General features: G+C 38.7%; 1 protein-coding gene across 8 annotated transcripts in view; it reads right to left on the bottom strand.

Annotated features, from left to right (window-relative positions):
• Positions 1-2857: 2857 nt before the first annotated feature.
• Positions 2858-24550, bottom strand: part of gapvd1 (GTPase activating protein and VPS9 domains 1) — a 40353-nt gene continuing 18660 nt past the window's right edge. For 2 of the 8 annotated variants that reach the window (XM_084389495.1, XM_084389496.1), the window contains exons 7-29: positions 23507-23699; positions 22450-22530; positions 21380-21537; positions 21131-21260; positions 20747-20872; positions 20457-20630; positions 17054-17179; positions 15353-15487; positions 13931-14050; positions 13403-13480; positions 12323-12669; positions 11673-11760; positions 10665-10697; positions 9877-9948; positions 9662-9793; positions 9095-9224; positions 8853-8965; positions 8408-8567; positions 8033-8220; positions 7314-7527; positions 6897-6969; positions 6618-6815; positions 2858-5046 (exon numbers count right to left, since the gene is read on the bottom strand). In XM_084389495.1, coding sequence (XP_084245621.1) covers positions 4906-5046; positions 6618-6815; positions 6897-6969; positions 7314-7527; positions 8033-8220; positions 8408-8567; positions 8853-8965; positions 9095-9224; positions 9662-9793; positions 9877-9948; positions 10665-10697; positions 11673-11760; positions 12323-12669; positions 13403-13480; positions 13931-14050; positions 15353-15487; positions 17054-17179; positions 20457-20630; positions 20747-20872; positions 21131-21260; positions 21380-21537; positions 22450-22530; positions 23507-23699 — 3210 coding nt within the window. In that variant the 3' untranslated portion in view covers positions 2858-4905. The remainder of the gene's footprint in view (positions 5047-6617; positions 6816-6896; positions 6970-7313; positions 7528-8032; positions 8221-8407; positions 8568-8852; positions 8966-9094; positions 9225-9661; positions 9794-9876; positions 9949-10664; positions 10698-11672; positions 11761-12322; positions 12670-13402; positions 13481-13930; positions 14051-15352; positions 15488-17053; positions 17180-20456; positions 20631-20746; positions 20873-21130; positions 21261-21379; positions 21538-22449; positions 22531-23506; positions 23700-24550) is intronic. The other 6 variants (XM_084389497.1, XM_084389500.1, XM_084389498.1 and 3 more) reach the window with 6 other exon arrangements.

The raw sequence follows: 24550 nt of genomic DNA, 5'->3' as shown, positions 1-24550 counted from the left end.
TATATATGTGTGTATGTGTATGTATATATATATATAAGGTAGCCTATATTGACGTTGGCTGAGCCACAATCCATTCTGCTGTTCTAGCTTGCATGTGAATCAAGCAAGCCTAACATTAAAAAAAAAAGAAAAAAAAAAAGTGTGTGTGTGTGTAGTCATGTGAGAGCCTCACTGGACTGATGATCTGTGATTTCAGTGCCATCTGGGCTTGGCCCTCAGGCTGTTTAGATCTTCATGCAACAATCTGACATCAATATGTAACACAGTTGCATCAGACAAAACCCATTCCCAAATCCAGCATGCACAATCAAATCAGCAAACCCCCAAGAACCTTTGTTTACAAACGGATAAATGACAATAACACGGCCACAGGATTGCCAAATGCGTTTAGATGGGGGGGGCGATGACCTCGTGTTGTTTAATCAAAGTTTATTCATATCACGAGCCTGTTTCACCAATAAGGCCTCCATCTCACACAGCGGGCTGCCGATATCCACCCGATCTCACCTAAACAAAAGCCATCTCTTCTCCCGACCAAGCGAGTCATTTCGGGTTATTAATACAACTAATTACCCTTTTTCTGGCCAAATTTGAATTTAAATGAACAATCGGAGATATCATCAAGAGAAGCAAAGGCACCCCGCTGCGTTCTTTTCCTCTGATGGAAAGATTACAATTAGAGCACTGGAGTGGTAAGGGCAGGAGAGAGAGAGCAATTGCGAAAGCCTATTACGCTGAAAAAAATCTCCAATTACAAATCCGCTATACAGTTGTCAGTGGTAATTAAATGTGTGGCGAGTGCGGGGGCTTTGCTGTTCGTGGCGGCCTTTGTTTCGTCATACTCGAGGCCGGTGACGTGCTCGATGTGAAGGTGACAGACATCAGCGTGAAGGGATCTGTCAAGGAGAGAATGCCACTTTTTAAAAGCGGTCCTTGATGGTTGAACTTTTCATAGACAAAGTTTTATTTGTGATTATCGATTGTGAAGAAAGTCTTTCTGCCGTCAGACCTTGCGGCAGCTTACCGATCACGAGGCTTAGGCCAGCGCAGTTAAAGTCACCATTGAAATTGACAAATCCTTTTTTTTTTTTTTATGGAAAATTGCTGTATTTATTATTAATGATTTATCTGTGTCCGTCATTTAAAAAAATAATAATAATTATGCGCCCTCGTAATGTTTAATCAAAAATAAAAGTGCGTTCACGCCATGTCGTAATAAGCGTATAATTACGAGATTCCGACCTGTAAAAAGCGTTCACGTCTTCATAGAACAATTACAACTTGTAATAGCATTCTGACTTGAACTAACGTTACCTGAGCGCTGCAGATTCATTTTGGCGTCGTTAATGTTGCCATAGAAAAGCATTATTTCAAGTAGGTCACACATTATCATCTTTTAATTACGGTAATTATGACATGGCACGGAGGCAGCAAAGACATGTTTGTTTTATTCTCTGATGGTGTGTTTAATGGCACGACCGGTCACTCGCATGAGATCACAGCAATAGCAAACCACAACCATCCAATCAACTTCCAATGGACAAAATCCCACACTACATATTTTAGATTTCGAGAGGCTGTTTCACTCGGATAAATGTCACAACCGGGAAGTAAATAATATTGCAATTTTAGTTTCATGCTGACTTTAAAACAAAAAAAGCCAGAAGATACAGTTGTCATGCATCTCTAACAAGACATTTTGATGCAAAAACAGGCGTTGAATTTTCACGGAAAAAGTCTTTAATCGTTTTTTTTTTTTTTTTTTTTTAAGAATTATGTACAGGTTCATATTAAATCACATAACACACAGAATGCCTTCCCAACAGGAGCCCAAGTGAGTACGCTCACAAATGCAAGCCATTACCCATAATTCTCTTAGCATGCTCTTCAAAATAGTGGACCAACATGATACGGTAGGGATTATAAAGCTCTTAAATACAGATTGAGTACAAAGCCTTGCTCTCAGTCAACATACTGTGCAGATATTAAGCCAGTTCAGTTAAGTACAGTACACCAAAACCCTGTTTAAGTCACTTCTGCTAAAAAGTGTGTTCAAAGGAACAGTAGTGTATTTCAACTGTTCAATTAAAAACTGCCCTATTGGAAACCTCAAAGACTATTAGTCCTGTGGGTTAGAATATTTGCACGAGGCCGTCGCTTTTTAGTTCTTCCGGTTAAATGTAGAACACCAAAAACACCAACCTTTCAATCTCAAGAAAAAGAAACAAATAAATCAAGATTAAGTCCTCTTCAAATGTTTGCCACGGGTTACACTAACCCCAAGGTGCATATTTTTGTTAGGGCAGACTTTATACACAAAAAGGTCTTGGTAAAAGTACATGCCATGAAAATATAAAGTCTTTTGATTCCTTTGGCAACTAATTTCACCAAGATCCATCAAATGCAACATTGCTGCTGTGGTAAAAAAAAAAAAAAAAATTATAATGATCCAAACACTGCAAACAAACAGAGCACCAAAATAGTGTGCGAGCCTGAACCATTTGAGATATTGAGATCAATAATACCCGATTCCACATTACAGAAAATATTGAAAAGGCAAAAATGCATATCACATTATAATTTAAAAAGGAACCAGTAAAACCAAAGATAGTCTGCTATAGCATTTATATAGAATCGAAATGATCTATTATATAGAATATAAATGTTATATAGAATATCAGTGTTGTTCCAAAGTGCACTGCAAATTAAGTATTGTAGCTGATGCTCTTCGTATTACAGTTTGTGCAAGAGAGAGATACACGACGATATCGCGTTCATGCGCCATTCAAATCAGAAGGAAAACAAGTATATACAGGGCTCTAAAGGCAACAAAAGCTAGAGGAAAAGAATGCATTACAACAATTTTATTTATCCCTTTATGTACACAGTTGGAGGTAGAACTAATTGTTCTAAGTGCATCTACTATATTTAGGACCAAAATCAACACCCAGAGTATGTTATCAGATATTCACACATCTTTAGGAGCAACAATAACAAACAGATTTGAAAGGGGGAAACTCAAGACAACCACACAAAATGTTAGGTACAGTTATTTCGCCCTAGTTCTACGCAAGTGCAAATGTTATTGGGAAGTTCTGATGTGATAAAGATAAATTTAGCAATAACATGAGTATGATATTCTACATTCCTGTTTAAATAATATATTGTGCCGATGTCACCAGCAAAAACAGTTATGAAGAACGTGTGCTTGCTGTTTATGGGATTATGACACGAGGTAGCCTGAACCGCATAGATATATTCTCCTCAGCAACATCAATATACTAGTCCTCAAGCTTTGATGATGCCACAGTGTTAAAATGTTCTTTGTTCTATCTAAACTCAATACACTGGCAGAAAAAAAGATTAATAATTTGACCTTTAGGTGTAAAACAGCTTGTCAATGGGGCAGCTCCCATAATATAAGAGGGCCAGTTTGTACCTTATATACCCCTAGAAGGTGTATATTAGTAACTTAGAGTAGTCATATGTGCCCTTAAGGAACTACTATGAACCTTTTAGGGGTAAATAAGGTACAAAGGTGTCCCTTTGAGGATACTGCCCCAATAACAAGCTTTTTGCCCTAAAGGTTCTGCTGTTTTCTTTTCTAAAGTGTACCTCAAAGTACAGAAAAATAGTCCTCCTAACTCAAAGTTTTACTTGGGAACTGCATTATAAAAATAACAATGATCCCTAGAAAAGTAAGAACTTTGAAAACAATACATGGACTTTAAACACAAGTGAAGGTCAATATCAAACTGAATAAAAATATTTTCATTTGGTAAGACCTAACAGTCAGTTTTCCAACTATTCAACACAAATAACAATCCACATACTGAACGTCCAATTGTGGGGTGTTTCTATATGGCATGTTGTACTTTTTACTGTAGGTTGGTTATAGCATACTGACGCTTAGCCACGCTTGACTTTGACAGATCCGACTTCCTCACTTCCAGGAAGATGCAAGAAACGAAAAGGACACGTGTTACTGCAAATATCTGCAAGGCACTAAATTTACAACTCTAACCGCTAATGTGAAAACACCCTATTTTAGCTGCTCTCAGTGAGTCTTAATTTTTCTTAAACTTGTTTCCTCAACCGAACCGTGTGCATCTGTCCAACAGCTAATTCATGGAACAAGTCAGTAAATATAATAAAACATTAAATACAGGAGTTAAGTAATAAATACATTTTATTTTATATAAATATGTGGGCCCTTTTGTCCAAATTGTCTGGGAAACGTAGTAAAGAATGAATGTACAATAATGACAACACCTGCTTACATTCATAGAACAAGCTGCCCTAGTAAGATAATGGCATGATTAATTTGATAAACTGTAACATTGATACACTGGCAGCATCTATAGTGATGCGTTGTGATATGACTCGGCGTGTGACTGTTAGCTATGAATGGGGTGAGATTGCACGGTTTATACGAGAAGGACAGAATCATGGATTCCCCTCTAAAGCGCCCCGATACATAATCGTTGCCGGTAGTTCCTGGTCCCTTTTTCATTTGATAGGTATGTTTTAACAGCTAATTACTTGCTAAATCTGTTTATTATAAAATGTGATTCTAAGCCCCAACACCTCCCCAATACTACAGAAAAAAGACGTGGGTTATAAGCGAGATCAGTAGAGCGCGGCAATGTCGCCACCGGCCGCATTATTTGTTTTCATTCGTTTAATACCCCACCGTAGTAAAACCTGTCATCATGATCATGTCTAATTTTTGATCGCTTTTAAACTTGTTTTTGTCTCTATGTACAGCTATACAGACTGAGGCGATGCCTCGCTGTGATGAAGGGGAGAGTAGTCGTCCGCGCTGTCCTCTCTCTCTCTCTCTCTCTCTCTCTCTCTCTCTCTCTCTCCTTCCTACAGTCTGCCCATACAGGTGGCTGTTCTGCTTCACTTGCGATCGTCGATGGTTTTAATGAATTCCACGGCGGCAGTGAACTGCATCCACCAATAGCACTCCTCCCCGCTCAGCCTGCTGGCGTAGAAATTATTGATGTACTGAATGGTGGACAGAAGGCAGGGTGGGTTTGCCTGGAGGGAGGGAGAGAACGAGCGAGAGGGGGGAATTAACGTACGAGATAACATCTGACCACCCACATTGTGCATCCTTACACATTCAAGCACACTTACAAGTTTAGAAAATCTGGTGTAGGCGTGTGCATTGCAAACACAAACAGGTATGGGGTGGGGAGAAGGAGAAAAACTCACACACAATAACAAAACCTAGACACCAGCAAGCGAACAAAATAACTCTAGCATAAGAATCAGTACATTAAGTTTGCTTCTGAAGACTTGAGAGGTTTTAACCTTGAAGCAGACTAGTGTTCAAAAGTTTAGGGGCAGATTATTATTATTATTTTATTAACTTTTATTCAGCAAGGGTGCGTTAAATTGGTCAAAAATGGCAGTAAAGACATTTTCAGTGTTACAAAAAGATCTTTTAAATAAATGCTGTTCTTTTGAACTGTCTATTCATCAAAAAATCTTGAAAAATACTAGCACAATACAGCACAACTGTTTTCAACATTGATAATAATAAGGAATGTTTCTTGAGCAGAAAATATTAAGAATGATTTCTGAAGGATCATGTGACAGCAAAGACTAGAGCAATGGTGCTGAAAATATAGCTTTGCCATCACAGAAATAACATGGAATTTTAAAATGTATTTAAATAGAAAACAGTTATTTTAAACTGTAATATTTCATGATATTACTGTTTCTAAAGTATTTTTGATCAAATAAATGCATCTTTATTGAGCGTAACAGAAAAAAAGAAAAAAAAACTAACTAACTTTTGAATGGTCTATCTAAAATGAACCTCACAAAGAATTAAAAAATGTTATGTAAAATGTTATTTGTAGCAGGGATGCAACATATATCAATACCATATCAGTTAACGGTTAATGTTGAGATTATTTATATTATTATATAATTTTTCAGTATCATTCGATAATGGATATTTATTTGTGCATGCTCATTTCCCCGATTTTTACTTTTGCCATAATTTAATGCTCTTAAAATGTTTATCTTTAAAACCATAAATAATAATAATAATAATAATAAAATATTATTTTAACATAGTTAAACCATTTTTAGCAAATCTCAAAATAACTATGAAGCATTTGAAACGACTGATTTATTTAAAATGTATATAGAATTAAAAGAATAATTATATAATTTGCATAATCAGCTAATTTTATACAACATATATAACTAAAGGGAATTACAGTATTTTATAACAGTCAGAGACTATGTGAGTCTGGTCTCTAGGAAGCAAAAACAAGGGAATATTGGGCATGTTTTTAAAGGACGAAGGAATGAACCCTGCTGTTTTTGAATTTACAACTGAGTTGCTTGTATTTGAAAGGATGTGCCAATTTCCATTACACCTTAAAAGCAGTTTAATGAAGTAATATGTTGTGGATGTACTGTAATTGCGAATACAGAACAAGCTAAAATTATTTAATGAACTTCTAAATAGATACTTTTATATAGCAAAGGATATTTTATTACAGAGAAGTCAACAAAGCTTTTGGGCCTTAGTGCCAACTATCAGAAATGTTAGCAGCATTACATCATAATGTTTTTTTCTCTTAACTCACCTTAATCAGGACAAAGACGAGCACGGGGACGAAGTCGTCCGCCCCGGGGACAGCGTCCTCATTGGCCAGGCTGAGCAGGTTCATAATGGTGGAGCACATGCGCAGGATACACTGCACCTTATCTCGTGGGGTCTTATAGGCATTGATGGTCCTGATCTCAGCCTGTGCTGAGGGCCACGGTGCCTCCTTCAGATACACCTGCACAGATTCACACACATCAGATTGCAGTTTTCGGTCTTCATTTCTAACTATATTCTGAGACATAGAGCAAACGGTTACCTCTGGGATCTGCAGGGCTTTGTGATTGGCAGTCACCACTTTAGACAGACGCTGAATGTGCTCGTGGAAAAGCCTTGAATAAAGGAGACATCCCATTAAAAGACATTTAAAATGCTAAAATGGTGTCCTAAACTGAGTTGAGCATAAGTTTTCTTGTGCAAAGTAAATGTTTCAACTGACAGTGATTTTGTTATAGTTTAATATGCAGGCATGAACAGGATTTTGGACCAATGATATTTCATTGTGCAAGGCTATCCAGAGAAAATTTCAACTATGTGATTGACAATGTCAAACATGAGGATTAGTATAGAGAAGATTGTTTGCTGCATCACATCTAATTCAGACACAACGCATGAATCAACATGGAAAGGAATAAGGAAAATTTTGGTCGCATAGTAAATATTTGAGTTTCCTCACTCGTCTCTGTGGATGTCCCCATCCTGATTGGGGTAGAATGCCAGTTTGAAGATACGGTTCATGACGCTGCGTTCGATGGCCATCTGGGCGTCCTGGAGCTGCTCCTCACTGGCATACTGCCAGATGGCATCATGGGCCATGGCTCCATACAGGTAACGCAGGAAATCCTCCACGGCTGCTGTCTTATCGTCAGATGCTGTGCAGCCCTGAAATGCTGTGGAACAACAGAGAGAGTCAGACTCAAAAACAGAGGTCTCATCTATCATTTCATACAACCACTCAAATGCTAATAGTTTAATTAAATGTACATTTAGAAAAATTTGTGTTGCATTACGACAATATTGTTGATTTTCGACCAGCTGCAGCTAATTTATTTTGCCTGTCTATATGAAATTATACTATTTTAATTACCTAAAAATGAATTATTGTATTGTATTTTTAGTCCTGAGTCACTATAATATGAGTCACTATACTCTGAAAAGGGCCAACCATGTATAAATTAATTTATAAAATTAGTAGCTGTAAAAAACACATGTATTTTTGTAACCACTGAACTGGCCCCAATGGAGAGGTAATTAAAGTTTGAGACCTCAGCTCTAATGAGTCAAATATCCACCTTTGCTCTGTGAATGACTTAAAATAAAGCACTGGATTTTTCAGGATTTGATTTGGCAATCAACACAAAAAGTGAGTTCTCATATACACAGATTCATATAGACCTTTGATGAAGTCAAGCATCTTAGACTCCATGTGTTCCAGGAGCAGTCGGACACAGACAGTGGTAAAGTAGCGGTTGGCTACTTCTTTATCTCTCAACACTCTCTGCAGGAGTCGCTCCAGATGAGCCTGAGACGTCTGCAGGCCCTGCCGGCACCGCGTCAGATAGGCGATGTACGGAGCCCGCTTCCTACGGCACAAAACCATCACAGCGCTCATTATGGAGTCATGCCCAAAAATATGTCAGCACAATCTTTTATTAAATTGTGATTCATAGCTGTGTTTGAGAGAAGTGAGTAAAAGAGAAAGACAATGAGACAGAAAGTTAGTGAGACATTAAGAGATAGAGAGATAGAGAGAGAGAATAATGTGTGTACCTGTAGTCCTCTGCCATGGCAGTGAGCAGTTTTCTGCAGGTGCGGGGGTCGAGGTGGCTGACGCAGCGCGTAGTCTCCTGGATCTGAGCCATCTGGTTCTTATCCTGCAGGTTAATGGCCTCCGCCAGCTGCACCTTCAGAAAGCACACGATCTCGTTGTCTGAGGAGAGAGAGGAGACAGGGGCCAGACATAAATGCACAGCGTTTTGAACCTCAGAACCTGCGTAACAGCTACTTTCACCCCATGAGCAGAGAGATACAAAAACTTTATTTCAAAAGAAGGTTTGTTTTAAATAGGACTGAATACTACCATAATGATGATAATAATAATAGTAATTAGTAGTAGTAGTAGTAGTAGTACATGATAATTCAATATAATGGCTATAAAAATGATTATTATTTTTATTAAGTATAAATAATAGAAGATAATATGGATAATAGGAACCTTCGGGATCTGCATGGTCCGGGAGGCCGTTACGTGTTGTTGCAGGTGGAATGATGGGAAATACAACCGAATCTGCAGAGCACAGCGCCATGCGAAGCTTTTTCTTAATATCACTGCAGAGATGAAACAGACATGGCAGGTTAACAGTCTGATTGTGTTAAATGTTCATTGCCATTTTGGTTTCCAACTGAGATTTAGACTTTCAGAATGTACTGATTTTACTGAGAGTTTGTCTGAGTGACCTAAAGGAGAACGTCTTGTCCTGAGGTGGTGCTGTCTGGCTGGCAGAGTCTGGAAGGTCATCTGCAGAGATGTTCTGCAGTACTTCATCTTTAGGAGAGTCATGCTCACTGTCTCCTTCTCTACAAGACTCTGTAACACACAGAGCAAAACAGCAGACAACAAATTGTATCAGTGATCAATTTTGTCTAACAGATGCGAGTAGAAAGCATAATAAATAGTGCTATGTCTTTAACTACTTTAATTTGTAGATAATATAAATAGTTTCCCCAGTGATAACACTTAATTTACAGTTTCCTTGTTACATATGTTACATGTGCTTACTCCGGTAATAACAGTAAATTATATTTAATTACATGCAACATACTTAATTATGCTTAATTACATGCTAACCCTAAACCTAACCCTATAGTAAGTACATGTTGTCAAATAATATTACTCAGTAATAAAATGTAGGACATCTTAAAATAAAGTAACCGGAATAATTTCCGGGGGGGGGGGGGGGGGGGGGGAGTGTATACCCTTGTGTGTGTTTGTGTATAAAGCATGAATATTGTTATTTGGCAAACCTTGTCCAATATAGTTTCCAGAACCTGCTCCATCACTGTGGGTGGGTCGTTTCTCCATGTACCTGATGTACTTGTCCATTATTGCCTCCGCTGACTGGGTCTTAGAGTTCTGTCTGAGCATTGAATGCTCATCTGAGATGCACAAAAATGCACACACGTGATCAATGTGGACAATGGTGGCAGAGAGTGTATGATGAAGTTAAATGTGTGCAGACCTTGTGGGACCCTCTCTGGTCCTTGCTCGTCTTTTTCTGGCTTGTCCCGCTTTCGGAGTCCCGCGATCGGCACTGCAGAGATGAGCAGAAGCCGTTATTCTCACAAAACAGCAGAACGCTGCAGTTGTGTTCCTATGAGAAAGCTAACCTCAAGACACGGACTCTCCCCAGTCCATTGTGGCAAATGGATAAACATGCTTAGAATGCTTTTGCTCCACAGATAAGCCACAACCAAAATTTTAGTAATGGGGAACTAAAACAGGAAACATGTCACTACTAAAGTGCAAACACACAGATGTGGAGCTCTGTGCTGCTGTCATGTGTATGCTCGTGTGAATTTAGGCTGTGTGCAAAATAGAGAAAAAAAAAAAAAGAGGTTACAATAGCAAAAATTCAGTAGTTACCAATAATGGTAAAATCATGAATCTCAATACCAAGAGCAAAAATCAATAAGCTGTTAAAACAATCTTTTTCGGTTAAAAAGTGGAATACTTTAATAGTAATTTTTTATTTTAGTTTTGACTTGTAACCAAAGTACTGGTAGTTTTGGTGCCTACAGTAAATTACGCATATTTTTCAAGTGCAAATTTCAGTAAATGTCCTTTTATAGAGGTCAACCACTGCAAAACAAACCATGTTAAACCAAAATGGCTGCATGAATGAAAAGATTAAGCTCGATTGTGTCATGTCACAGAGTGGCAAGGAGGAGTCTACGGGATCTAGTACAAATTCGGGCCGCTGGTGTACAGCACTAGATTGAGTGGGAGAGAGCTTGAAGAGTGGGTTACCTGGGAGTTCACCCTCTGCAGTCCAATAGAGCACTGTGTGAGGAACACAGACAGCAACAGACAGGGTTGGGGGTCACAAACACAAACTCGTCACCCAAGCCATGCTAAATGCTAACTGCTAATGAGCAGAATCGAAAGTTAGATCGATTCGAGCTGCATTTGGGAGTTTGACTGTTCAAAAGTTTGGGGTCAGTATTTTTTTTTAGTAAACGCATTAAATTGATCAAAAGTGACAGTAAAGAAATTCATAAAGATTTCTATTTTAAATAAATGCTGTTCTTTTTAACTTTGCAATTAATCTAAGAATAGTTTTTAGATAGACAGATAGATAGATAGATAGATAGACAGATAGACAGATAGACAGACAGACAGACAGACAGACAGATAGATAGATAGATAGATAGATAGATAGATAGATAGATAGATAGATAGATAGTTGGAAATCAGCAAACAGATAGAAAACAGATATTTAAAATTGTAATGATATTTCACAATATTACTGTTTTTACTGTATTTTTGATCAAATAAATGCAGCCTTGGTGAGCACAAGACATTTCTTTTATTAAAAAAAACAAAAACAAAAACTTTTTGAATGGTAGTGTACAGGCAATTCCACAAAAAAACTATTAGAGTTTAACTGTTAAATATCTGTAAGAAAGGAACATATTAGAAATACTGATCACATACAGAACTGCAATAACTTGGATAAAGTGTTTTCAATGTTTAAAGAAGTCGTAGTAGTTGTAGGGATGCACATTACAGCAGTGACAATGTCAGTATCAGTATCAGCAAATACTAGCGTTTTCAAAATTATCGCCATAAATCCAATTAGGCCAATAATAAAAGCAGATATTATCATCACTTTTTTTCCCCACTCAAACAGAATACTTTTTTTTCTATGCCAGCAATTTCTATATCGATTACATTTTCTAGCCATTGATCCACAGGATAAAAGTAGGCATGTACTTATTCCAAAAAATGAAGGGAATGAGAGTTGGGGCTCCTCACCTTTAGGAATTGCAGGAACAAAGCGCTTCTTCCACCAGGGTCTGTTCCTATCAGACTTCTCATCATCACTGTCCTTTCTGTCCTCAGACTGAATGCATACAAAAACAGTTATTTAAAGTAGTTGTTCACTCAAACATTTAAATTCTGTCAATTACTTGATCTCAAGTAACTCAAACCCTGAAGAAAAAGAAAATGATGAGTTCGACTGACAAAGTAAAGATTATTTTGAGTAGATTATGATATTTTTTTTTTGTCCAGAAATGAAAATTGTTACATAGAGGAAGATGGTGGAAGAAAATATTTATACTAAATTCATTAAAAGAATATAATTTGGAAATATATATTCCAAATTATATTATATATATATATATATATATATATATATATATAGACACACACACACACACACACACAAATACATAAAGTAAAAAAATATATATAAAATAAAAATGCTGATAGTTCAGTCAAATTCAAGTTCACAAGTTAAAAAAAAAATAGTTTGAAAAATCTGAATTTTTATATACTGTAACCTACCATTTAAAAGTTTGGGGTCAGATTTTTTTTAAACGAAATGAATACTAAGAAATTATTCAACAAGGATGCATTAATTCATAAATTGCATAAATAATGCATAAATTCATCTTGTTCACCTCTCCTTTGAGGGAATCCTTGCTGGGAGAAGAGGTGGGTCCTGTGGAGAAAGCCCCAGCCGCATCTCTCTCCTCCATCATGGTCCTGCGGTTCAGTCCTGGATCGCTGTTGGGTCTGCGGCCAGCAGACACCACATCTGTGCTGCGGCTTCTCACCAGCCTTTCAGGGTAAGAGTGCCTCTGCTTGGGATGCTCCAGGTCACCCTGTGCCAGGTGGGGGGCAAAGAGCGGTGGGCGAGGCTCCTGGTGGCTCATTATGCTGGCCTCTGGAATGGGCGGGTCAGGGGGAGGGTGAGGGGGCCGGGGATAGTGCACCTTGGGCCGTACAATGGTGCCAGTGGTCGAACCTGCAAAGACATTTGATCCAAAATCAGAGGGTCCTTGCTTTTGGATTTAAATAATGTCAATGGTACATTCGATACCAGTGAGAAAAACTTTTTGCACTGTGGTATTTGTGACTTAACCGCCAGTTCTTGACAAACAAAACTAGATGCAAGGGTCGTGACATGACTTCTGTTCAACTGGCATTCATAAAAAAGGTTAAATGCATACCATCAGCATGAGTGTGTGTGTATGTATGTGTGTGTGTGTTAGAAAGCTTGAAAAAGCTGTCAGAGTCAGACAGACCTCAGGTGAAAGTAGGCCACCTGTTCCAAGGGTACAGCATCTCTGCTGTGTGCCTTCCAATGCCAGCCCTGTGCCACTAGCTCAGTGGGGACGGGCTGCTGAGCCAAAACGCCTGCAGTGAGGTCTAGCAACCTGTCATCCCCTCACCTTGCCCCACACACACAGATTCTCACAATGTCTCTCCAACACATTTATGCAACTTTCCATTGTGGATTTGTGGGCTTGGACAGAAACAAATCAAATTTAGCCCTTAAACACCAATATAATATAACCCCTTATTCTACCAGAAAGGGCCGTAATAGGGTAGAAATCTGGCAAGCGCTTCCTCTATTTCACAGCACACATGCTGTTTAGTGGGCTCTTGTCATTAGACACATTAATGGCACTCCTTTCTAGATCTTACATGTGTAAGTACTGCATTCAACAGCAGTGCATGCTGGGAAGTGACATTACCTTCTCCAGAGGAGAGGGGATCGAACATGGCCAGCAGTGAATCTGCATGAGAGGGTGCACAGGATAGACTGTGAGCTCCTAGAGAGGTGGAAGAATGGAGGAGTGGATAGAGGAAGAAGTAAATGAGTGACAAAGGATAGTCCCACACCAGACATCCCAAGAAACAAATTCAACAGCTGTGCAGGATGAGATTTAATAGTAAAGAAAAACATTTTATATCTGAAGATAAAAAAAGTTTGATATACTTGATATCTCACAAAACATACAAATATGAATTTAAACTTAAAGATGCACCAAGTTATTATGTATATATGTTCCTCTGGCTCTTATTTTCTTTAAACATCTGATATGTCAGCATTATGCTCTTTGCCATCTGTTTTCCTGGGCACTTATGTGCCTTTACCACAGATAAACTGGTGTGCAACATAAGTTGACATTCACTGGGAAAATACGGATGCACTGATCTTAAATTCTGTACAAAGCACAGTGTGTATGTGCCCAATCAGTAACTTGAGTGTGTGTTTGTACCATGAGCAGAGTCTTCTCCATCTGGACTGGTCACGGAGTCTTTGCCTCCAAAATCTGAGCTGCACTCTGAGCGTAGGTCTTCAATCTTATTGGGGATGTCCTCTGACGTGGCACTGATGCCTGCACAAACAATATGTAACAAATCAGCAAAACCTCAAACTATAAATCACAGAAGCAAACATATTACCTTCAGAGCTGTGAAGTAGTTTGGTTTGTCAAAGAGGAAACTTTGGCATGACATTCTTCTTATACAAAGAACAAAATAATGATGAAAAAAAAATATATATATATATATATATTCTGCTGCCTTAGCAAAACAAGCCTAGAGTTTGACTGTGTATATATCTCTCAGATATACAAAATAGTTCAGATAGTAAGCAAAAGTCTAGCGTATAGGTGATGGAGTGGTGGCCAAGTTGAACAGCCAATCTCATTTCAAGCTCCTCATGGAAGCGGGGAAACCACGCCAATGCTCCCTTGAGCACACAAAGAGGGCAGGAGAATCCCCAGGGAGGTCAGAGTAGGTGAACGAGAGATGGAAACGGCAAGAATGAACGAAAGAGGAAGGGAAAGGCAATCCATCTGCAGAAGTCCTCAGGGGAAACTCCCCACAAGGAGTCGGTCGGGAGTTTGTGTTGTGTTACCTGGCTCTTCGTCTTCATCACAATGTCACGGCAGAAGAGTCACTGAATAAAGAACTCTGCGAGCCAGGGAATAAAATTTAAATGTGACATGTAATGTTCAAACCTTCGGATTGCTGAATGCTGCAAGCTCATGCTTACTCAAATATGTGATTCCAGACTGACTGTGAACGTTCATTTGAACACATTTAGACAATTGAGGCTCTGATATGACCTCATTTTGAACAAAATCAGGCTAAAACAAAGTTTGTTTTGGTTGTTCGAAACAGCTTGCCAAAGAGAACTTTCCGGAAAAAGTTTGCTACAGCTGGTAAACACCTTCAAAGTACCATTTGTCTGTGGCATTTATGTAATAGGTTCTTCTGTTCAGACCGTCAAAGTGAGACAAGTAAAAACAAACACACTGAAAGGTTGCTTTACAGTAGAAATTTAAGTTGTAATTCTAAGTGAATTTTCATGCTTAATGTTGTTAAGCTGCTTGCTTTAAAGCAAAATAAATAAACACAATGTGACTACTGGAGAGCTGAATTAAATATCCACATGCAAGCAGATTCACGTCGCTATGATCTGCTGTTTATTTTGTTATTGAGAGGAAAGCATGCAGCACATATTAACAAATCCATCCAAACGTCGTTCTCAGCAGCGTGGACAGCTTCGGGATGTTCGCTAAAAGTATTATCGCTGCAAAGGTATTTCAAACTTCTTTTTACCCCTAAGCGAAGAACGAAAAAGAAGTTCACCGTGAGTATATCGGGGCCTTTAAGCTTCTGTGTATGTGTACCTGAAACGACGCTGAGTCCCGGGGTGCTGGGACGGGAGCTGACCTCCCTGACCTCGGTGTCATCTGAAGTGCTTCCCACACCGGAGCAGCTCTCCAGCTCCTGCAAGCGTTCCTCCTGCTTCAGGTCTGCAGCTTCTGCAACACAGATTCATTAACTGTAGAAAACGGTGTATCCACACACACACAAAGACACTCAGGGCATCCCCGTGGAGGGCTCTCATTTACGTGCTCATTTGTAATAATGCAGGTCTCAATTGGTCTTCGGAGTCTACTTTTCCACCGCCTCGAACTGAAACAAACCCCAGAAAAGCAAAAAAAACAATCACTCATTCTCTCTTTCCTATGTTTGTGATGCAAAACGGGCAGGGAGACAAGACCACACACAGACTGCCGTATGCCTGATACTGGCACAGTGTTGTTTTACTTTCTTATTCACAACAACTGCATGATTTATTTCTTATTCACAACTGTATGATTCATAACATAATTAGCCTTGTTTACAGGATCATTATTAGTGATGTCACAACAACCAAATTTCAGTAGTGGATACTAATACCATTAAAATGTAAAAATTCTCAATACCACAACAAAAACTAATATGCTACTGAACAAATTTGTTCAATTAAAAAGCTAAATATTAATTCAAACATTAAAACAAAAACCAAAAAAATGTAAAATAGCCTGAAGAATGTAATTAAAGTTTTAAACTAGTGATTTTTAACATTATGGGAGATCAGCAAGTCTATCAAGCTGCACTGACACTAAAAGGCCCAATGCACAGTTCCAATGCTTTGACACAAAACATCACCTTTAAGTATTTAGCATTTAGGTATTACAATTTTAGATGTTTGAATCCCACAATAATATTTAATATATCAGTAAGCTTAATTAATATATATAAAATCATAATTTATTGGGTACTTTCAATTGGGAGGTGGCTGTCCTGAACCCTAACCCCTAAATTTCAACTTGTGAAAATGATATTGAAATAATTTGTGCAATTTTTCCCATAGTTTTTAAAAAAGTAAAAGAAATACATATACAGTATTTTCTTTGTAAATAATGAAACTGTGTCCCGCATGTTCATGTCGCTACCGAAACATTGTATGTTTTAGTCGATTGGCTGAGATTTTGACCACACCCCTATATTTTTGATTAGTAAATATTCCTGTGTCCCTCTCGCTCATATCTTCTCTCTTTCATAGTACATAGGTACCATTGTTTTGAGGTAAATGTGTCCAGAAGTCTGAAAATCTGTGTGTAACTTTAAGGAACGTCACTATCACTACCTTTTTTCTGCAATTAAGCAAACTTTTTTGGGTATTAATCCATAAAATTATGTTTTTATGTGTGTACATCTGTTCAGAACTGTGCTAGGTAACCATGTACTGATTAGCATCTTTGAGCTAGTCTCAAAAGTATCTAAAATTGTCACTACCGAAACAGTCATGTACGAAACATGTACACATTGTTTTGGTAGTGACAAAAGGGAACACATAATCCTTTATTTGGGGAAAATAAACAAAATTTTAGTACAGTTATGCAAATCATTAGTACTTTATTATTAGCACCAGGGCTACAATACATTAATAAAGACTCTCTTGAGTAAAGCCAAAACTGAATAGTAACGCTCTGAGAGAGATCACCTGTACATGGGCAGCCTTATTCACTAAATTATTCTTGTATGCATTCAGCTCTCACCTGAGTCACTTGGCAGAACCTCCACGCTCCACGCCTCGCTCGTTGTCTCAGAGATGGTAGAACCGTACGGGTCCAGAAGCACCGGCAAACACAGCAAGCTGCCCAAAGCATTCTCCGCCGCCGCCCCTGAGAGGAGAACACATACACAGGGGCTTGGTTGAAAATACTGATTTCTTGATTTTAATCTATTCTCATTTTGATGAAAATAAATTGATTCTTAAATCACAATATTTTCGTCTATGCTGTTTTCAGTTGGTGCATGAACAAACCTCGACTAAAAATTATTTGAAGCATGCCTACCATCCAATAAATCACAATAAGTTTTGTGCTTTGTTACTTTTGATATGAAAAAAAGTCTCCGCTTTCAAATTCTGTCCATTTTATTATGAAATTCAAACAATAAATACTGATTTGGCAATCTTTATTGTCGCATGACAGATTGTTGTAGCACCTCAGTTCAAGCGAAGTGGCAACACAGAGCACACGTAACCTGATCATCTCTTCTGCTTTACTACTAGTTACAGCACAAAATAAACATGTATGAACATCAGAAGGTATGCTGAATGATACAATACAACTTACAGAAAAGTAATATGTTGTATTATGTTATCACTTAATCAGTTTCTCAAGACTTCAATAAAACAGCAGAGAGGAGCATTTTGCTAAACATGCACTAAATGGCATATTCATTATATATTTTTCTTAATCTGTTCTTCAATATTGAATGCATGTCTGAATAAATCTGTCATGAAAACAAGTTATGACAGCCAACGGTTTAATGTTTAGGCTAGATTTCGAAAAACTAATTTGAGTAGAAACATTATTATAGTTTGTACCAACTGACAGGGTTCCCTGCATAGTTTACAGCATCAATAAAAAAAATGTATGTACTGTACCTAACTTATATCCAAATTAATCGTTATCAAACTGAAATTAAATTGAATTACACGCATGTGAACTGGAATTGAATCGAATTGTGACAGCCCTACACACACACATTAGAAACACATGGGTATGAGGCATCTCTGATCTAAAGCAGCAAGTAGGCGGACTACGACAGGGATGGCCAAAGGTTAATTGCAGCCTCCCTCGCACACAGACGCAGACACACACATGCGGCATCATCAGGGTTGTGACTTTGAGGTGTGGATCGAGCAGAGCATCACTCATAACCTCATTATTCTCTCAACCGGCATCCCACACAGCGCCTCCTCTCTCCGAAACACTCCCAACAGGAGCTAACGCCTAACAAGGCAGAAGAATGGAGATGGAGAGCGGGAAGGGGGGGGGAGTGAACAGCTAGCATGGCGGGGGGGTGTTTGCACTCGTGCAGGGGCGTTTGATGGTCGGGCTGAAGCAGAGATCATGAGCGCTCCATATGAAGCTCTCTGCAGGTCACGTCTCCCCACATACGCACACATACATGCGCACACAAGGGCAGGTTTGGTGGGCCTGCAGGAGAGCTTTCCCCCGCTGGCCCTGTTTACAGTGAGTGAGGCAGGGGCTCTGGGCCGCCCGTCTTTCAGGTGCATGATTAAATGAGTGGCACCCGCAGTAGTGAAACAATTAGAATTTCTGCCTCATTATCATGGTAATCTTATCAGTGGGATAATGAGGTATTAATGGATATTTAATGTGTATCTCATAACCCAATCCCTCGGAGAAAACACATAAGGAAATCGCTGTAAATTCACTTAATGATGGAAAAGTCCCCCAACGCCATATTCCGAGGAATGAAAAATGGAGGATGCAAATGAGAAGGAACCAAGGTCAATAAGACTGCAGGGACTGTGTGAATGTCAGAGAGAGGGAGGCGAGAAAGAGAGAGAACATGGAAGACAAGTGAACAGAGTGAAAAGAAGGGGTGGAGGGAGTGAGTTGACTGAAAGACAGAAGGAGAAAGAGATGAAGAGAGAGATGGAATGTGACCGAATGAAATGAGAAGCAGTTTGCGGTTGTTCTGCACATCACTCTGTACATAACATTTTTGAGTCAAAACCCTTAAAGGGATACTCCACTTTTTTCGGAAATAAGCTCATTTTACAACTCCCCCAGAGTTAAACAGTTGAGTTTTACCGTTTTAGAATCCATTCAGCCGAACTCCGGGTCTGACGGTACCACTTTTAGCATAGCTTAGCACAGATCATTGATTCTGATTAGTCCAGTAGCATTTCTTTCAAAATGACCAAAGAGTTTCAATATTTTTACTATTTAAAACTTGACTCTTCTGTAGTTAAACCGTGTACTAAGATCGACGGAAAATGAAAAGTTGCGATTTTCTAAGCCTATATGGCTAGGAACTACTCTCATTCCAGCGTAATAATCAAGGAACTGTGCGGCTGTACCATGGGTGCAGCAGGCGTAATGATATGACGCAGCGCCTGAAAATAGTCCCCAGCTCGGTAACTTCTTCCAACATGACCGGGACTAAGTTTGTCTAACCTATTAGACCTATTATCAGGCGCTGCGTCATATCATTACGCCTGCTGCACCCATGGTACAGCCGCACAGTTCCTTGATTATTACGCTGGAATGAGAGTAGTTCGTAGCCATATAGGCTTAGAAAATCGCAACTTTTCATTTTCCGTCGATCTTAGTACACGGTTTAACTACAGAAGAGTCAAGTTTTAAATAGTAAAAATATTGAAACTCTTTGGTCATTTTGAAAGAAATGCTACTGGACTAATCAGAATCAATGATCTGTGCTAAGCTATGCTAAAAGTGGTACCGTCAGACCCGGAGTTCGGCTGAATGGATTCTAAAACGGTAAAACTCAACTGTTTAACTCTGGGGGAGTTGTAAAATGAGCTTATTTCCGAAAAAAGTGGAGTATCCCTTTAACCCTAACCCTATAGTTGTATCTCAATCCAGGAAAGGATGAACTAAATAAGACAAAATTAATTTAGTCAACACAGAGGTGGAGCAAATACATTACCCTCATTTTGAATATTGGATAAATATTTTGTATAAATGTGCATTTATATATATATAAATGTGTGTATGTATAGCTAAATGGCAAATGCACATGATTTGTTACAAGGACTACAATAGTAAAACCTCAAATATAATTACAGTAACACAATCCATTGTAATTACTATGGCACTACTAAAGGGGACTAACAGACACTGTAAAAGTTCACTCTATAGCTCCTTAATTGAGAAGTGCAAATATACAGGTAACCACAAGGTGGCAGTAATGGGTTTGCTGGCTGATGTGCTAAAAAGAACCTTATCTCACTGTAAAATGTGTATTTTGCACTTGAATCCTAAACAAAATGTTAGGAAACCATTACTATTTATGGTTATATGAACTTAATATGATCTATATGAACTAGTGCACAATAAAGTGCATAGCCTCATGACTGTAGCCATGACTGTGAGATCTCCTGAAATAAACTCATACCTGCTATCTCCTGCAGTCGGTCCTCATCCATGTTGGGATCGAAGTCACTGCCCAGGACGTCAGTACTCCAAGTCTCACTGACCGTCTCAGAAATGTCTCGATCATCTGTCAGGCCCATCATGTCCCGAATCTCAAACTTGCGCAGTTTATCGTCCAAATTATCCTGTGTAGTGGCTACAACCCAGAGTAATAATCAAGCTTTGCAACTTTAACCAAAAAGCTCTTGTGAATGCTATTTAGTTTGTTGCTGGAGATTTTTTTGGGTGAAATACTATAAAACACAAATTCACCTTGTTCATGTTCCAGTAGCTGTAAGGCCTCTGCACCATTACTACCAGATGGCCCGGGTCCTCCTTCTGACACAGACTCCACCTCCAAGTCCAAAGAAGAAACTGAATTGGAGCGGTTAGACGGGCCTACAGACAGACCACAATTATTCATATTCACTAACATACTAATAGTATTCAGATGCTTAGTTGTATCCACTTATTACAACTGTAAATTAACAGAAGGTCTATAAACTGTAAAATGTACATAAAATAAATAAGACTGTTATATTTATTTTTCACAAATTTCTCTTACAAAGACCATAGGAAAGAAAAGAAAATGCCAGGTGGATATGGAACAGTTTATGTACAAGAGAACCATCTGCTGGTTGTCTGGTGAAAACACACCCTCAGAAATGCCCTCCAGGTTGTCACTGCAAAGTGAGAAGCGCAGCGTTTTGTCAGGCTTGCCGTGCAGTTTGTTGTCGTCGACAGGGGCATCTCCTTGTCCACCATCTCCAAGATTCAGAGTCAGAACCTGCGGACATAGACACAGCAGTCACATACCAATATCACTATCTATAGAATCACCAGTGCTTGTTATCTACTATACCATTGACCATCACAGCATATGGCATAATGACTATAGCTTCAGACCTCGTTTTCTGACATCATCCCAGGTACAGTCTGTTGTGAGGATCCGAATGAGATGACCAGCACTTCCTCAGGCGTGACCTCCTGCAGAGACTCCTGGGAGCTAGCTTCAATCTCACCCTCCTGGGCCATGTTGGATCGGCTTCGGCTGCGAGAGCCTGCTGGGTGAGGAGGAAGGGGAATGGAGGCAGACTGTTAGGGTTAGAGGAACGCAAGGCGGCTAAAACTGTTAGCAGAAGCATAAAAAAACACGATGAAAGCCTGCAGGAGCATTAGCACTCACAAATGCTCAAAAACATCTTTAAATGGCAACAAGAACACATGCGAGTGAACAAACTGTTCTGGTATCTGTGGCAATATGGTGATGTTCCATACTTCTTAGACAACTTGGAATGTCACTTTTTTATGGATTATGAAACCTTTTTTGAGAGACTTTTTGTCCAGAATCGGTCTTAAAATTGGAATTGAAACTGGATAAAGCAAAGCCAACAAATCAAATGAAGAAAACAGCTGGAATACGGTGGAAAAAGTTGCAGGTAGGCTACATCTTACAAAATTTATGACACTCATAAACAGTTTTGCTTGTCTGAGCAACTACAGCTACATTTATATCGCTAGAGGCAAGTATTGCAGTCCAGATGTGTTATAGCGGAAGTGAATTGTATAGCAGGGACACACACGGCAGACACAGGCTTTTACAGGTTTACACCTGGTATTTAGATGCGTTTTGGTCGATCGGATCACAAGTAGAAGAGGCAGAACCCGGCTCTTTTGTCCACTTTCAACCACTTACCTCCTGATTTCTTCAATGGGAGGGTCTTTGGTAAATGTATGGGGTTTTTTTTCAGATCTTTCGATCTAACGGACAAAATAAGCTTGCGCAATTTACATATGAACGCGCCCGGAGACGACGAAAAAACATACGGAAGCCGATCAACCAAAACACATCTTAATACCAGGTGTAAACAAGGCCATAGTGAGCACTGTCAAAGCATGGGTGAAGCGGTAAGAAGCTATGAGTGGACGGAGGTAATTGTACATGTCGTTCACGGCAGAGCGACAGTGTTACCCACCAAACGGGGTTACTAAGGGTATATGAGCGGACAGGGCAGTGGCAGAGGGCTCCCAACACGTTATGGCTGCTAACTGTTGTCCTGATGATCATTGGCAGCAAGGCAGGAAAAAAAAGGTGGAAGAGACAGAAGGGGGAAATCAGAGAGTTGGTGGATAAGATAAACTGTGTAAAAGATCAGTAAATGTAAATGAGTGTAAGAACAAACACTAGTAAATTAACATAAGACCATCAACTAACGTCCATGTTTTGTGGGTTGTACAGAAGAGATATTAGCTCTGTTCGAGCATGCTTATGACTCTTAAGCCTCCTATGCTCGTAACTGATTTGAATACATTTTGAACAGGTTACAATATTGCTAAGGTAACAGTGCTATGCTCAAAAAACAAAACAAAAATTTCATATTGAGTGAAATACATTAAAATTATTTTAAATCCAACTTTTCTCAGACCTCAATCAGTATTTTTTTTCTCTGAGCTTATTTTGAGATTGCTTTCTCTGTGAAGAATGCATGGGTTATGACAAAAAAAAAAGTATTATAAAATAACAACAACAAATAATTATTAATAATATTATTTGTTACAGAAACCCAAGTGTGTATCATTATATAAACTGTATTATTAATAATAATACTTTTAACTTTAATATTAATATTATACCATTTCATTTATTACCAAAAAAAAACAAGTGTGTAACTTCCTACAAACTGTCATATGAACAACCAGTTTAAGATTTAAGTTTCACATCTTTAAATACACAAAATTTGCTTTCAATATGAACATATGAAAGTCAATGTTTCAATATGAAAGTAATCATATTTACAGTATAGTTCAATAACTGAGTCAGATGTTGATTCAGTAAGATCTCAGACTGATTCAGCAGGTTCATTAAGTGAAATAATTCAATTCTTTCTAAACAATTCATTAAAAGAAACAGCTCAAAAGAGTCATTTATTCTTGAATCAGATCATAGTGGGCTGCATTTTCTGTAATCAGAGGGTTAGTCTCCAAAACATTTGCAGCAACCAACACGCAGTAAAGTTAACGTAGAAGGAATACCAATGGGGAGTCTGTTCTTCTTGTTGGCGGGTGTGGTAGCTGGAGAGAGCTGGGGCGTGTTAGAGGGCGTGAGCTCCAGGCTGTTGCTCTTTGTCGTGCGGGACTGAGGTACATTGGCTAGTAGGGTTTCCAGAGCCAGGTGGTCTTCTTCTCTGAGCTGATCGCCTGCAGTGACACTACGCACAAAGTCCACCTGAACACAGAAATGAGGTTTAAGACACTTTTTTTGCTTTGCTTTGGTACAAACGTCCTATCAAACAATCACTCTAAATTGCTATCCGATCATTTCTTTATGTCAATATCCTGTGAAATAAGGCTTACAAAGATGTACGGTGAGCTTTCTTTATGTCTTCAAGTAATTTTTTAACTCACTCTTAATCAGTGCTGGTAATTAATGCAGGTGGGCCTCATTATTCAGCTATCATCATTAGTGAATTTCAAACAGTGAGTCTAATGCAATAACAACATAGGAGTCGGGCTAATTGGCTCTGTAAATGACAGTGTGATGATGAACATCTTGCTGCTCATGCTGAGAAGAAAACCAGGGAAATGGAGGGTTATTGGCTCTTGGCAGGGTTGTGCAGGAAGAGTAAAGCATTTTGACTGTAAAGGTATGAAGCATGACTGTTACTGCTGTATTGACGTGACGTAGCGTGACGGGTTTGGGCCTGTCTACTTCACCTTCTTTTAAACCAACAGAATGATTCATATTTCATTGATCTGAGTCTCATGTAAGAGTAGAGTAAAAGTACTGTGATATGTTTTGATAAGGGCTGTCAAATGAATTAAAAAAAGTGATTATTTTTATATTAATTATATGACACTGTGATTAATTAAATTAACTGCACATTATTGCACATCAATACTACGTAAAAGCTCTGAGGAAGAAAATTCAATGCTTTACTACTCTGCTACAATAATCTAATATCTTTGAATTGACACTACAAAAAAAGTGGCTTTAGAGGTCAATAAATTATTTGATTTATTTCCATATCATTATCATGAGCTAGTCACAGGCCTACTGTCAACAGCAATCCTTAGTGT

This window comes from Rutilus rutilus (assembly GCF_951802725.1).
Source record: "Rutilus rutilus genome assembly, chromosome: 19".
Lineage (NCBI taxonomy): Eukaryota > Metazoa > Chordata > Actinopteri > Cypriniformes > Leuciscidae > Rutilus > Rutilus rutilus.
Note: the sequence above shows the minus strand (reverse complement) of the source record. Positions and strands in the feature narration are given on the sequence as shown.